Raw genomic sequence first — 16057 nt, 5'->3', positions numbered from 1 at the left:
GTGGGGGAAATTGGACTGTTTTCTCCTGCAGTGATTGACACCTGCCTTCTGCGAGCAGTGTTGTCAAACTTGCACTGACATTTTCAACCTACTGAAATTATCTTTTTTTCTCTATTCAGTTGACTGTTGCGTTCCTTATATGACACAAGTATTTTAGTGTGTACAATATCTGAGATGACAAGTGACAAGTGTTAAGCTAAACAACCTACAACTCTGTCAAAAAATGGGAGCGGAGAGAGAAGATGACAAATGGCTCATGTGTCAGCTTTCACAACGACTAACAAAACGGCACAAGCCAGCTGAAGCATGAAAAAACCTTTGTTATTTAAAATATTCTGCTCATGCTGCAGAATAAGGACAGATTCTGCAGTGCATTGAAAGGTTTGTTTAAATTGCTTTTCTGCGGAAAGTGACTGCAACTGTGCACATGAAAAGACTAAATGATGTGGTAAAAGCATGTTTGGTCTCAGAGTTGTATGTTATCTCGCAGACGTCGTCTTATTAACTTAATTACCGGCTACTTACTGCTAAACTGTGATTTGGGTTAAGTGTCAGGAGCCTTGGGGATTATATAAGTTCCAAAAGTTGAGTTAGTTTGGCTTACTATGTTGCCGACAAGCGGAGAAGTGAGTAATTTGAAAAATCATACGCGAATAAAAATAAACAAGCATTTCTATAGGCTTCTGTTTAATGATCCAAGTGGAAGAATTCCGGCAAATATAGACCTAAATGCAGAGACTTGAATGGAAGGAATGTTTAAAAAAGATTATTTTCCTCAAAATGCAAAAAGAAGTTAGATGAAGACAATAAAACAACAGTGTAAAAAAATGACTAACAAACTTGGATTAGTATGTTATAAATATCCAAAGAGCTAAAGCAATTTAGGAATAGGAAAATAAAAATATTATTTCATGAAATCCCAGAACTGATTAACTATTTCACAACTGATATCTTCCAGTTTAATAAGATAACATATATTTAATAAACATCATAATTGAAAATAAACACTGCGTTTGTGTGATTTTACCTCATTAAACAGCTGTTTTAGAACAAAGTCTACAGATTTAGCTTTTTTTGTTGTTGAAAGATTAATAAACTCCTTGTTGGAATTCTTCTTAATAAAAAAAAAAATGTTCTGTCTGAAGTCAGGATTTTATTGATCCGAATATTACCGAATACATTATAGGAATTAGGCACATAAAGAGCTTTTCAGCTGAAGTAACTCCACAAAAATGTTACTATGGTAGATCTCAATGGAATTAATTTCTGAGTATAAGGTAGTTAGTGATTTAATGCATCTGTGATGTTACAGAAACATCAAAAGGCAGTTTCCTGGATGTTGCTGAGCTGACAGCCCTGTTTGCTCCTTGACATGTACAGTTAAGTTCAAAATTATTCAAACCTCAAAGAGATTTACCTTTATGTAAAATTTTTATTTTACCAATATGTTTCTTCTGACTATAAGGAATGAACAATATTTTGGAGTGGCCAAGCCTGAGTTCAGGTTTGAATCTGATTACAGAATTTGTGGAGGGAGCTAAATATTATGGTGATGGCAAGAAGGCCGTCCAACCTTGTGATTATGAATATGAATATATTATTTAATACTTTAATATTTTATTAAATAATATTTCAGTCTGTTAAGCTTTGTCCTGTGAATACCAGCCCAATAAGGCGGTAGTATTAGGACAAAAATGAAAGGGATGAGCCAAGCTCTGACATTATTGAACAGCAAAACTCTGTACACACAGAATTAATTCACACAATTTCTTAAAATACAAGAATTTATTAACAGAAAATAAGTCAAACATATTTCAATCAACAAACTCGTCACTATGCTAAAACAATCCAACTAAACTACCAAGCAGAATAAAAGAATAAGGGAGACTAATATGTACAATATAAACAAGTTGAATAAAGATGGTTAAAAGCCATGACCAAAAGAGTGATGCAACATTACCATGCAATGTTCATGTTTGAGAACTAAGGATTATTTTCAAGAATGTGAAAATGAAGTTAAGTTAGCCTTGGAACCAACTGAGGCAATAATTGGTATACATTTAAACAACCATTCACAATGCAAGAACAGATCAAATATTATTTTAATAAAATAATATTTTAAAGAATGATTTGCTGAATAAAACCAACCTTCTGGATAACTATTTCTCAACATTGTTTAATTCGCTGCCTTTATTTATTAAAATAATATTTAAAGAAATATTATTAAGGAAATAGTAAAACATTTAAGGATATATTATTTTGAATAAGAACCAAATTTTCTGGATGAATGGGTCTTAATGGTGTTTACTTAGTTATCAAGTTTAGTAAAATAATATTTACAGAAATATTATTGCCTAGATTGAAAACTAACAACCTTTTTGGGTAAATGATCATTAGCTGACTTATAGTAGGCAAGCCTGTGTTCTTAGCTGTTGGGGCTAACAAAAGAAACTTATAGCTTACCATCAGAATCAAACACATCCATTTAATATGCCACTAATAAAAAAGGTAATAATTCATAAGCATGTACGGCGCGTCATGGCCGATCTTCTGTGTTTAAAATCACCCTTTAAATAAAGTTTGTCTTAACTTTAAAAACACAAACAGAACACATAAACTGAGCACATGTATTAACGTTATAAAACGAACATTGTTTAGATTATTTAATTCTAAACTACTTTTCTGCCCAAATACTACAGGTCCTTCTCAAAATATTAGCATATTGTGATAAAGTTCATTATTTTCCATAATGTCATGATGAAAATTTAACATTCATATATTTTAGATTCATTGCACACTAATTGAAATATTTCAGGTCTTTTATTGTCTTAATACGGATGATTTTGGCATACAGCTCATGAAAACCCAAAATTCCTATCTCACAAAATAAGCATATCATTAAAAGGGTCTCTAAACGAGCTATGAACCTAATCATCTGAATCAACGGGTTAACTCTAAACACCTGCAAAAGATTCCTGAGGCCTTTAAAACTCCCAGCCTGGTTCATCACTCAAAACCCCAATCATGGGTAAGACTGCCGACCTGACTGCTGTCCAGAAGGCCACTATTGACACCCTCAAGCAAGAGGGTAAGACACAGAAAGAAATTTCTGAACGAATAGGCTGTTCCCAGAGTGCTGTATCAAGGCACCTCAGTGGGAAGTTTGTGGGAAGGAAAAAGTGTGGCAGAAAACGCTGCACAACAAGAAGAGGTGACCGGACCCTGAGGAAGATTGTGGAGAAGGGCCGATTCCAGACCTTGGGGGACCTGCGGAAGCAGTGGACTGAGTCTGGACTAGAAACATCCAGAGCCACCGTGCACAGGCGTGTGCAGGAAATGGGCTACAGGTGCCGCATTCCCCAGGTCAAGCCACTTTTGAACCAGAAACAGCGGCAGAAGCGCCTTTCCTGGGCTACAGAGAAGCAGCACTGGACTGTTGCTCAGTGGTCCAAAGTACTTTTTTAAGATTAAAGCAAATTCTGCATGTCATTCGGAAATCAAGGTGCCAGAGTCTGGAGGAAGACTGGGGAGAAGGAAATGCCAAAATGCCAGAAGTCCAGTGTCAAGTACCCACAGTCAGTGATGGTCTGGGGTGCCGTGTCAGCTGCTGGTGTTGGTCCACTGTGTTTTATCAAGGGCAGGATCAATGCAGCTAGCTATCAGGAGATTTTGGAGCACTTCATGCTTCCATCTGCTGAAAAGCTTTATGGAGATGAAGATTTCATTTTTCATCACGACCTGGCACCTGCTCACAGTGCCAAAACCACTGGTAAATGGTTTACTGACCATGGTATCACTGTGCTCAATTGGCCTGCCAACTCTCCTGACCTGAACTCCATAGAGAATCTGTGGGATATTGTGAAGAGAACGTTGAGAGACTCAAGACCCAACACTCTTGATGAGCTAAAGCCCGCTATCGAAGCATCCTGCGCCTCCATAAGACCTCAGCAGTGCCATAGGCTGATTGCCTCCATGCCACGCCGCATTGAAGCAGTCATTTCTGCAAAAGGATTCCCGACCAAGTATTGAGTGCATAACTGTACATGATTATTTGAAGGTTGACATTTCTTTTATTAAAAACACTTTTATTTTATTGGTCGGATGAAATATGCTAATTTTGTGAGAAAGGAATTTTGGGTTTTCATGAGCTGTATGCCACAATTATCCGTATTAAGACAATAAAAGACCTGAAATATTTCAGTTAGTGTGCAATGATTCTAAAATATATGAATGTTAAATTTTCATCATGACATTATGGAAAATAATGAACTTTATCACAATATGCTAATATTTTGAGAAGGACCTGTACATCTGGCTGAACTGCACGTTACATCTGTAGCCACAGTGATGCTGTCCCGTTGTCCTTCCTTCAGACCGGGAAAACTGCTCCACTCGACGTTGTAGAGTCAGGGTCTCTTCTGGGAACTCTCTGGAACACAGTTTGCTTTTGTAGACCTCAGAAAGAAAAGTCAAGCCACACTTGCACCTTAATTACCCCGTTCATGAATGAATACTGGATACACAAACAGCAATTCATTCCTACTTAACTTAGTGCATATGATCACGTGATCGTATGACACTCTTGGACCCACTTCGAAGAATTATGTCTGTTTGCCAGCAAAGAGAAATTAGCGCACTGTATCTCCTTCCAGTTCCGCTGGGGACCTGTGTGGAAAAGGTCAGTTTGTTGCAAAGCAGTTTTTTATTCAAAAAGTGACGTCATGGGAAGTCCGCTGTTACTCCTGTTCCTGGCTGTGTTGGAAGTAGGTTAATGCAATTTATTTTGAAAGTTCCAGAAAAGTTCTTACTGGCCTTTAATGTTGTAAGCCATGGCTGGGGTCCCAACACCTGAAAGACTTTACTAAAAACTAAGTGGCAAAATGCCAATGGAAACATGCAAAAATCAGTTTAGTGATTAGAAAAATGCTTTGATGGCTATAATGAAAATCACTGTAATAATTTAACATTTGGGCACTAATAATTTTGGCCTTGACTTTCTCCCTGTCTGTCCTCCTTCCATCCATAACTCTTCTCTTCGCCACCTCTTTCAACCCTAGGTTGGAATAGGTCACTTCCCTGACATTATAAATAGCTTTGAAAATAATCAACTACACTAACAGGATGTTACTGGTGTTATCACCACATGCATGCATTCAAATTGTCACTGTTCATAAAATCCATGTTGGCAGAAACAATACCGTTTCCGGAAACCGAATGCTTCCTTTATAAAATTGACAAGTGACCATCATTCCATTCCATTATTTTCACTTAATGAATAAAACCAGAGTGTCTGGTTTGGAGCCCTGTCACCAGTGTGTCATGATTCACCTACATAGCAAATTCCTGACTGGAATACCTCTCCTCAGTGCACCAAGCCTGCAAATGGGACATAGTTCCTTTTAGCTTTGTTTAGGACAGTATTATGAGTAGCATGTTTTTGCTCCTCCCTTGTACATATCGCTTCCACTCTGTACACTGCATGGTGTTGTTGGACCACTTGTTTGCTGAGTATTGGACTATCTGCACTTTGTTGGACGTCACTGTGCCTCTCCAATGGCATCGGCCATTTTGTATCCAGGACAGCCCGCCACTACATATCCCGTCGAGCACTGCGACTGATATGACGAGCATCCCAAGTCTGACGTCACAAGACGCTATATAGGAAGGCCTCCGTTTTGAACACCATGCCTTCTGCTGGAGACTGGACTAGCAACTGAAGCACACCATTCAAGAGAAGAGTTCCTTGCGGAATTCATTGATTATCTCTCGTTGGACAACGAACAATTCCTAACTGAGGTTTCTGGACTAGGAAGGCCAGAAATTTCACTTTGCCGATCGAACACGTGAGCTTAACACTTAACTAAGAACACGGAGTTTCGAGGAATCAAACCGCTACCGTGCTTCATCCCAAGTCGACTTTGATGGTCAGATCATATTTTCCCTTTTTGCCAAGAAGGCCAGAAGATGAAGACTGACCGTTTTTCCTGAAGTTAATTGTGGACGCACAATTAACCCCTTTCCACCTTTCCTCGCTCGACCCCCACCCCCCCCCCCCCCCCCCCTCCGCTCAGAAGGAAGACGACTTCAGAGTAAAACCTATCCTTTACATTATTTCTTTATTAGAAGGCCTGGGCAGGGTCAGAGGTTGTAGAGCGATGAGAATCGCTAGTTAGAATCTAATGTGTTCTGAATGATATGTGCATGTAACTTTGCTTACTGAACTTTGATGTGCTGTGCTGATGTCTGAAGCTGCTGCGCTCCCAGCTCTGTGCGCGTTTTACCACCGGAGAGCAAGCGCAGGTGTGCTGTGAGACTGGACTGCTGAAATAACCTCATGGTGAAATTCCCCATTTTCTTTGTCTCCAACCACACTGCTGGCTAGCTGCCGCCAAAGTTTTATAACGCTTTGTCTGCTCAGGAGTTGGGGGAGGTTTTATAACCGAGTCAGAATAACCGAGTTACAGTTGGAGCTGCGCCCCCCACTCTCCACTCACCACCACACCCCTTTTCCATATTCTCATTCCTTCTTTTTGCCATAACTGCTGGTTGATTCAATACACACCCACTGCTGTTTGCTTTATTTTTGCTTAGTTAGATGTGTTACCCTTGTTATGTAGAATTTTGCATGTTGAGTAGGTGAAGATTAATAAATATTCACATAGATAAAAAGAGAGCGTTTTGTGTTCATTGTGTGCAAAAGTGATTCGTCAGTAAAGATAAGGTTAAAAGTTCCACACATTTCGGCAGAAACGGTCGATTAAACAGTGACATCTCCGGCAATAGTCATTAATTATTACGGAGTATTTAACAGTTGTAATTGTCAAAGACGTTGAGCCACAATTACAACACCAGAAACATCTCTGGTCTCGATTCATAAATGAGGATTTTGGTTAAGAAGTTGATTTTGTCAGGTTATGATTTTTAATTATAATCATTGATCAAGATTAATCAATCAATAATCATAACACACAACAGTGTCTTTTATAACAGTCTGTGTACTCACACCATCCTTTAGTGTGTTACAACAGAACTGGGCAACAATTTGGCATATTTCTGGGGGGACAAAAAACATTATTTTGCTAGATGCATATACTTTGCCATGGAGAGATGAACACCTTACCTTTCCATGAGAAAGTATATGCCTCCTGCTGTAAAAGCTGTGGCCATACTATAGCTTGATTTAAAGATAAAAATGTGTCTTTTGATCGCAAGTATATGTATTTAGTTGGGTATATTTATTTTAAAAAAAACTGATTATAGCACAGTAATGATTAATGAATAATAATCATTTTCCTGTATTCAGATTTTTATGTGGTGTTAAAATGCAGGAATTATTTTTAATACTTATTATTGGGAGGGGGAGCATTAATAGTTTGTCAGTCTTTGTACAACATTTTTTTAATTAGAAGCCCAATCCCTCAACTTTACCAGTGAAATTCAGGTGTTGATATTTTTTTCTTACAGAGCCAGGTTTGTTTGGAGAGCTTTTTTCCTCATTAAATAAAAGAATAATGTGGAAAACAGCATTTTAAATAAATTCTGGTGATTTGTGTCTAATATGAAAATGTTCTTGAGAATCTGAAGAAATTTGTGAGGGGTAAATATGTTTCGACAGTACTGAAGTTTGATTATAAGTAAGTTTATACCCTATTACTTTGATTAAAAGAATGTTCTCTTAATTTGCAACTTGTTGATGCTTCCACCTAATGAAACCATTTGCTACCCACTTAGCTAGTCCCTCTCTCTGGCCTAACCTTTACCTTAGATCCAGTTCATCACCAGCTAATTACAGAACTGTTGTGAAACATTCCCAGTAAGCGCCCTGTGCCTCACAAGCCGCCAACAGACCATAAACATTCCTCACAGTGCTTATTAAGGGATCTGAATCCCATCCCAAAATAAATCACCTCCCTCGAATCATTTGCCCGTCCCCCGCCACCAAACACCGCTTATAATTCTATTCCTCTCTTGATTGCAAAAGCTGCAGTTCCTTCTGATGTATCTTTCACACACCATTAAAGAACGACCTCATACTGTAATCTCTACACTGGCGGAAGTAACTGCGTCCTGATTTTAATCACTGAAGCTTAACGTTCTGGATCATAGCTGCCCGTCAAGCTACTCTGACAAAGAAAGGCAAAAAAAATATAGCTGGAATTCGGCTAATGAGAGCCCTTAGCAGACCAATTTTTCATTTACAAGCACAAAGGAAACAGCAGTCTGGTCTAGGATAAATAACAACATCATCTGTGGTGTATATCAGATTTCTCCTCATGTTATTATGTCTTGACCAACTGAATCTTGCGATTTGAAACACTGCTTATAGATGCCTGAACTTCTTTTTTTGTTTTTGTAAACTATAAATTATCCTCAACCAGCACTAAAATGTCCTTAATGGAGTTAAATGATTAAAGCTTTTGGTGTTTTAATGCTTCTTTCTCAAGCAATTGGCCCTTCATTTATTAATTTAAATGACAAAACCATCTATTAATGTGCTCATCCGAGCCCAACCATGCATGTTGTGATAAATCACAGCAAAAAGCCGAGTCAAAAACGGTCTTGTGACCACAGAGTATTAATCACAGCAGGACAGACTATTAATCGTCCTCCATCCATCTTTTGATGGCGATGTTAGAGGATCTCAACAAACAATATAACATTGGTAGCTCTTATCGTAAGTGTTTGGTGTGTTATGAGACTTGCTTTTATGTATTCTCAAGTGGATTGCAGCTACAAAATAGATTTGCTTTCACATTTGTGATGGTTTATAATTTTTCACCCTCTATCATTCACTGTTCTGGAGCTGATTGGAACTGATATACTCTGTTTGTTGTTGCAGCATCCCCAACTGTGCCTCCCCTTCACTCGGAGCATTTCAAACCCTGCCATGAGAAGGACTTGGCCTACTGCCTCAATGGTGGTGAATGCTTTGTCATTGAGACACTAAGTGGCCCCCACAAGCACTGCAAGTAAGTGAATGCCTTTTTAATGCCTCAAATACTTTAAGGTCCAGACATTGGTTACTGTACATTTGTATTTGTCTTTCCACAATTTCAGGGGGGCTTGATGGTGATATGGAGAGTTAGCTAAACAGTAATTAACCCCTTTCCTTTTCCATTACCTTCCCTTATTGTTAATTCCCAGGGTGGTCAGTGTGAGTCTTACACTTACTTTAAGGTTAGCCATAACATTGTGTTTAATCACAAAAAGCTTGAGTAAAAATACCACAATCTTCCAGAATCAAGGGATTTACCCCAAAATGTAAAACAAAAATGTTTAATGTAATCTAATTGTTTTATTCATAAATAAAAGCAAAAATTATTACTCTTGTTGAAAAGATATAACATATTATTATAGTTATAATAACTATGAAAAATCTGTACAGTCAATTTGAATTTGATACATTGATGTGAGCATAAAATATAAAACAGACACCTGCAAAATTATGTAATTTCGATGGCTTTCCTTTAGTTTCAACACCTGTTCTTTGCCTCTGGAAATACAGAATAATAATAATAAGTGTTTCATGAAAGTTGGGGCAAAGCATAGCCTCTCCTCAGTAAGCTGACTGGCAGTGTACAGCAGCAGGTGGGGAAGAGGAAGCATGTTGAGCTGTGCTCCTTAAAGTTGGAAATAATTCTGATCACTTAGAAACATATGATCCATCACTTATGCATATTTGAAACAGAAACTGTTTAAAGACTTGGTTTACTACTAACCTACATGGTTGGCATTGAAAAATATGTTGCTTGGGTTCTCCACTTTTTTCAGGAAATTCTATTCAACACAGCCCGCAAAGCACTGTATTTCAGTGAGATGTTTGGTGCTTTGTCTAATGGTGCATTCAGAGCAAAGGGATGCGAAGGGATGCGAAGGACGCAACGCAACTGGCGCGATTAGGGTGAATACAGGAAAGCGAGGGCGAAGTGAAACCCACGATGGAGGTGAAGCAAATTTCGCTGTAGTTGAAAAATCAGAACTTTTCTGTCTATTTGCGTAGCGAATCAGTCCCTGCAAAAAAAGAAGGGAAAACAATACCTACAATCCGCAAACATCACATATATAAAAAAGACAGAAACATTCATGTACACATGGGATGAAGGAAGATTTGCTCTTTAAAAAAAGCTGTTGAAATTTAGTCCTGAAAAGGACTGTTCAATAAGGCATGCATGAAGTTGTGAAGCACACAGGTGGCCTTCATACGCAGCTTTCTATTGAGCTGAGATTTATTGACTCACTGAAAACAGATGAACAGGTGTTTTGCAGCGGGTATGCAGTGCCTGTAGTTGGTGTCCTGGTGGCTGTTTCGTGTCCTGGTGGCTGTTTCGTCCCCCAACGCGGGACAGCAGGTCCTCAAGCTGGGTCCTGGGCAGACAGAACTACAGCTGAAAGCGACCACCATCCAGACGCAGCTCCTGGAGTAGGTGTTGGTACTATCCAAAGTAGTTCGGTCTCTGGAGTATCTAGTGAACCCAGAGACGTCGATGCTGGTGGTGTTGTTCAACTTTCCATAAGTAAAGCATCGTCACTCGCTCCATGTTGAGTTGAAACTGGCAAGTAGCAGATAGAAGGTCCTATTTGATTATGCGTTGAAGCGAGTGAAGTGAGTGAAGTATTGTTCCGTGTTGGCCACACGAATTCCTGTCGAAATGTCAGGCAAGCGACAGCACGCAAATGAGGCTGTTGGTCTTAATGCACCATAAGTCACCCAATGGCAGCCTAAGAAAAAACAATTTTTACATTTGTGAAAACATGTTTCTTTGATTAAGAAAGTTCTAAAAACTTGTAATGCTCAAACTGAAATTATTTCAAAATTTGCTTTAAAAGGATTGTTCACATTTTTAAGTGGCTTTTTGTTGAGTAAGCAATGAATACCCTTCAATGGTTAACTCTCTTGGCATAATTACTTTAATGAAAAATAATAGGTTTCTAGCTGCAGTCAAGCTAATGAACAAGGTAGCAAACTAATCAGTGGGGCCAGATCAAAACTGGCTGTTTTAGTCCCTTTTTTGGCCTGTCTTAGTATTTCTTTAATAGGTACTTTGGCTGGACACTATTAAAATGTAAGGTGTTACAGTTGTAAAACAGAAAGAGTCTGTCTTTTTTTTATGACCTACCAGCACCTGTTGTTAGCTTGCTTTAAAAGTAAGTGTAATGTTAGTCCCAATGGACCTATAAAATATAAATGTTGTTCTACTTCCCTTCTCTCACTTTTTGTGACAAAACCCCACCAACAGGATGGTTAGCTGAAGATAAAATTAAAGAAGCTAATGACAGACAGGATTTAGCTAGGCTAGGCTAATCCTCAGGATCTACTTCTTTTAAAATTTTATGCAGTTAATATCAATGTTATCACTACCTGTAGACACAGCATAGCTATCACTACATGTTTGGTTGGAGTACAGAAGCATATTTTTAAAAAACTGTGGAAAAAATGACTGCTTAAAAATATATGCAGGTATGTAGCCGGTGTCTTATACTGTCAATATTTTTCACCTCAAACTAAAAATAAACATTGAACTAATAGCATTTGCTAGCTAGGCTGTTACAGATCACAACCTACCACAGGCTTTTATGGTAATGGACATAAGTATCTAATGCTAAAATTAAATATAATTTTCCAGAAGCACTATTGAATTTGGTGTTGCTTTAGGATGACAGAAAAGAATGGAAGACATTTAGAGAGTTATCAACTCAAGGTAGTGATTGCTTTTAACCTCTTACCTGCAAAAACTTTGACTTTTTTCCTTTTACACAATGGTGGTTTTGGTGGGGTTTTTTCAGCTTGCATACAGACATGGTAACCGGTTAAATGTAATGCAAGTCTTGTTAGAAAATGTATTTAGTTTATTTGCCAATGTACAAGTTTTGCTATAAAACAAATGGTTGTAAAACATTTGACTTGGAGTTCCCATTTATCCATTAAGGCAAAGAGCAACATTTATAACCATTAAGAGAAACAGTGTTTGCAGCAATTCGATACTCATTTGATGTATTAATATTTCCTTTTACATATTTGATTAATGTACCAATAAACCACAAATTCTTGGTTGCTTTTTTAATGAGGATTTATCTTTTCTTAATTCAAGCATATCTGCTCTTTATTAACTTTCCTGTATGTATAAAAAGACTTAAAGTGAGTTTTTACGCAAAAAAGGTGAATGTCCAAAGCTTAATGCTGACAAAGAGATACCCCTTCATCACTAATGACAATCCTCCAACAACGAGGCAGTCAGTAGTCATCATCAGTCAAGCTTTCTGTAGATATGGAGCTCCTATAAGGCTTCAAGTTGACTATTTTTATTTTCTTCATTGTATTCCAACAGTGTCTATGTGAGTTTATTTATTCATGGCTGTTACCATTGTGCTCATTATGTGTATTCGTATGTATGTGTGTTTGTGTGTGTGTGTGTGTGTTCTTGTACGTGTTGCTGAGTGAGAACCATTTTTCATATTTTTATTGCAAAGTGAGGACATTTTGACAAAGTGAGGACATTTTCCTGGTCCTCACTTTTTCAAATTCCGTTCTTGGGACAGGGGTTAGGTTTAGGACTAGGGTATGAATTGAGTTATTGTTAGGGTTAGGGTTAGGTATTAACTGGTTAGGGTTAGTGTTAGGGTCAGGGTTAGGCACTAAAAATCAAGGAAAATGAATGAAAGTCAATGGAAGTAACCAAAAAGTCCTCATAAAGATAGTAACACACAGATGTGTGTGTGTGTGTGTGTTTGTGTGTGTGTGTGTGTTCGCTTTGCTGTCCCAGATTTGAGAGGAGAGCTTATGGGCACTCAGCCCGTTCAAATGTGAGACCTTTTACTAATTAAGTCCCAGAACAACATCTTCCAAAATCTAACCTCAGGACTTCCAGGCGACCTGTTTTAAAGAGAATTTATTTCCCTTCTCATGGCTACGGCTGTGCATCTGGGGCTGTTTTAATGAAGTTGCGTGTTGTATGTATGTAGTACTTAAACAAAGCTGGAAACTAAACGTCATGAAGATGCCAGCACATTTTTCTCACTGCACGAGATAAAATCAGACTAAAACTTTTTTTGTTTTAGGCCAGATGGAGTTTCAAAAATGCACTACTCACAAAATGTTAGGGATATTTGGCTTTTGGATAAAATATGGTAAATGTAAACCGTTCACACTACAGTTATATTATATCACGAAAGTAAGACATTTAAGCATGCAATAGTGGTCTCTTCATCACTAATAATGTATTGAACTAACAGCCAACAACAGTGATGGGTTTACTACAACAAAAATGTGAATGTCTCAGTAACGTTTCACGTGCCCTTGAGCATCAGTTATAGCTTGACAACGATGTCTTATGATGTTCACAAGTCGTTCACAAGGCATGGTTCACAGAGCAGACAAATGCGGTCCAATGCTACTTTTTTGCCCATATCTGACTTTTTCATGGCAGTCAGGAAGGCCCACTTCCAATCTTTTCACCTCCGAAACAGTCATGTTGCATTTCATCTGACTTTTACATCACTGTCCTGGCATCCACATAGACTTCTCTATATCATTAGCTGTTACTACTACACAAAACGCCATTGTAATTAGATGCGCTCTCTTTTGTCTTACCTTGTCTTGCCTCTTTTTTTTAGTCAGGTGCCCCTACAGGTTGTCTAGCTTGCAGACCACACTACTGTAAACAGCTTTGAATGGTCTGATGTGACACCTGGATGCCACCCTTAAATGTGCCTGGAGATGAGTGGCATAAACCATCCGGTCCCCAGGGCACTGTTCACATTGAAACGGTCATCAGTCTAGTTTGAAACCTCCCAATGGAGAGGTACTGTTGATCCATTTCTAGGTGTCGTCTTGGTCTCATGATGTTAAAATCTGAAGAGCATGATGAGGAGGACTGTTTCAATAGCAATTTTTATTGAACCAGGAAATTTATTGGATGATTCTTGTTAGAGAGCAGAAAGTTGTAAGAAAAGTACTGTTGGACATGTGCATTCAGAGGTTTAGAGAAGGTCATATAAAGTTCACCTGTGAAGGTTATAGTTTATTTTAGGATCATCCTAAAATTTCAACCAAAAGCAGAACATAACAATATTTTTGTAAGTAGTGATATTTCTTTTGATAAATGCCATAATAATATGAGAAAGATTTTCTGGAGAATTGTGAATTACATTCTTTAAATGAAGTAGTTTACACACACTAAGATTAGTATGCCTTTCAACCCAGATGATGATGCTATTTGTGATCCTCAGACATTCTTTCCCTGTGTGCGATCATTGAAAGGTCTAAAGAAATATTCAAAAGAATTGTGAGTCTACACGTCCGGTTCATCCTTGGTGTCTGGAATCTGGTGCTGTGAGTACAGTCTGCATATGCCTGAAGATGCCACAGTATTTTTTTCAAACAATTATACGTAAATATACAGTTAAAAAAATAAAGGGAACACTCAAATAACACATTCTAGATCTGAATGAATGAAATATTCTCATTGAATACTTTGTACTGTACAAAGTTGAATGTGCTGACAACAAAATCACACAAAAATCATCAGTGGAAATCAAATTTATTAACCAATGGAGGCCTGGATTTGGAGTCACACACAAAATTAAAGTGGAAAAACACACTACAGGCTGATCAAACTTTGATGTAATGTCCTTAAAACAAGTCAAAATGAGGCTCAGTATTGTGTGTGGCCTCCACTTGCCTGTATGACCTCCCTACAACGGTGCTGGTGCACTTCACAAAATAGATTGCATCAAGAGGAATGAACATCGTGTGGATATATTAAAGAAACATGTTTCAACATCAGGCCACCAGTTCTGTCCTCCTGGTGAATGTAAACATCTTATATAATCACAATAAAACTGATTACTGTTAAAGGAAATAATGTATGCCTTACAACATGGCTTGTTTCTTGCAGACCAGTAAGTAATCAGAGATGAGTCCCAACTTTAATTTTAAATTGCAAGTTGGGCAACTTTAGTGCTCTTAGAGACTATATAGTCATTAATCATGGCTGGCACATGGTCTCTGCTCATGGGCATCCAGTAACCAAATGATAAATTTGTACCTTATGGGTTCTGCAAATAGATAGATGTAAAAAGTGTGGTAAAGATTTTTAAACATCCTACTTCCAGGTTTTTTCCTCCCTTTTTTCCTTAAAGTGTTTTTGGGTTTTTTTGGTTTTTTTTTCTATAAAGGTGGGTTGAAGTTGAATGTGGACGAATATTTATTTTAAAGTCATTCAAGGCAGTGGCAGTTTTAAGCCAGATTTTCCAAGGGGGCTAAGGTGGGGCCAGTGTTTTTTCATGGGGGCACAGAAAAAAGAATTAAACAAAAGAGGGCAATGTTTAAATCTTTATTATAATATGTAAATATATCTGCAGCACCAACAAAATGAATTGCTCCTGTCCCCCATTAAACGTTTACCCTCTGCAATTTTTGGGGTTTTGTTGGATTATGGTGGTCTTCTGTGTATGACTGCCCCTGACCTGTAATCAAAGAGGTCAGATAGTGTCTTCCATTGTGTTCTGTGTTTTATTACTAGCTCTGGTATACATGTGCATCACTGTTCTCTGTATGCATCTTCAGAGACAGCCATGCTTGTATGTCGACAGGATATCCACTGGATTGTGTTTATATACAGTATAAGTCTCTGCTTGGACTCTTACTTTCTTATGTGTATGTTTATAAGTGTAAATGCCACACCCAATATGGCCTGAATGCTGCAGAGTTCATACATGTCTGATTCCTGTGTCAGAATAGAAACTGGGAAGAAATCTATCTATCTATCTATCTATCTATCTATCTATCTATCTATCTATCTATCTATCTATCTATCTATCTATCTATCTATCTATCTATCTATCTATCTATCTATCTATCTATCTATCTATCTATCTATCTATCTATCTATCTATCTATCTATCTATCTATCTATCTATCTATCTATCTATCTATCTATCTATCTATCTATCTATCTATCTATCTATCTATCTATCTATCTATCTATCTATCTATCTATCTATCTATCTATCTATCTATCTATCTATCTATCTATCTATCTATCTATCTATCTATCTA

General features: G+C 37.8%; 1 protein-coding gene across 1 annotated transcript in view; it reads left to right on the top strand.

Annotated features, from left to right (window-relative positions):
- The window catches only part of LOC124859629 (pro-neuregulin-3, membrane-bound isoform-like), a 361502-nt gene extending 351078 nt beyond the window's left edge, over positions 1-10424 (top strand). Inside the window, exons 2-4 of the mRNA XM_047352520.1 lie at positions 8840-8969; positions 9145-9154; positions 10287-10424. Of these exons, the coding sequence (XP_047208476.1) occupies positions 8840-8969; positions 9145-9154; positions 10287-10424 (278 nt within the window). The remainder of the gene's footprint in view (positions 1-8839; positions 8970-9144; positions 9155-10286) is intronic.
- Positions 10425-16057: the final 5633 nt, after the last annotated feature.

The sequence above is a fragment of the Girardinichthys multiradiatus genome, chromosome 22 (assembly GCF_021462225.1).
Source record: "Girardinichthys multiradiatus isolate DD_20200921_A chromosome 22, DD_fGirMul_XY1, whole genome shotgun sequence".
In the NCBI taxonomy this organism is placed as follows: Eukaryota; Metazoa; Chordata; class Actinopteri; order Cyprinodontiformes; family Goodeidae; genus Girardinichthys; species Girardinichthys multiradiatus.
This window is presented reverse-complemented; position numbering and strand designations above follow the sequence as displayed.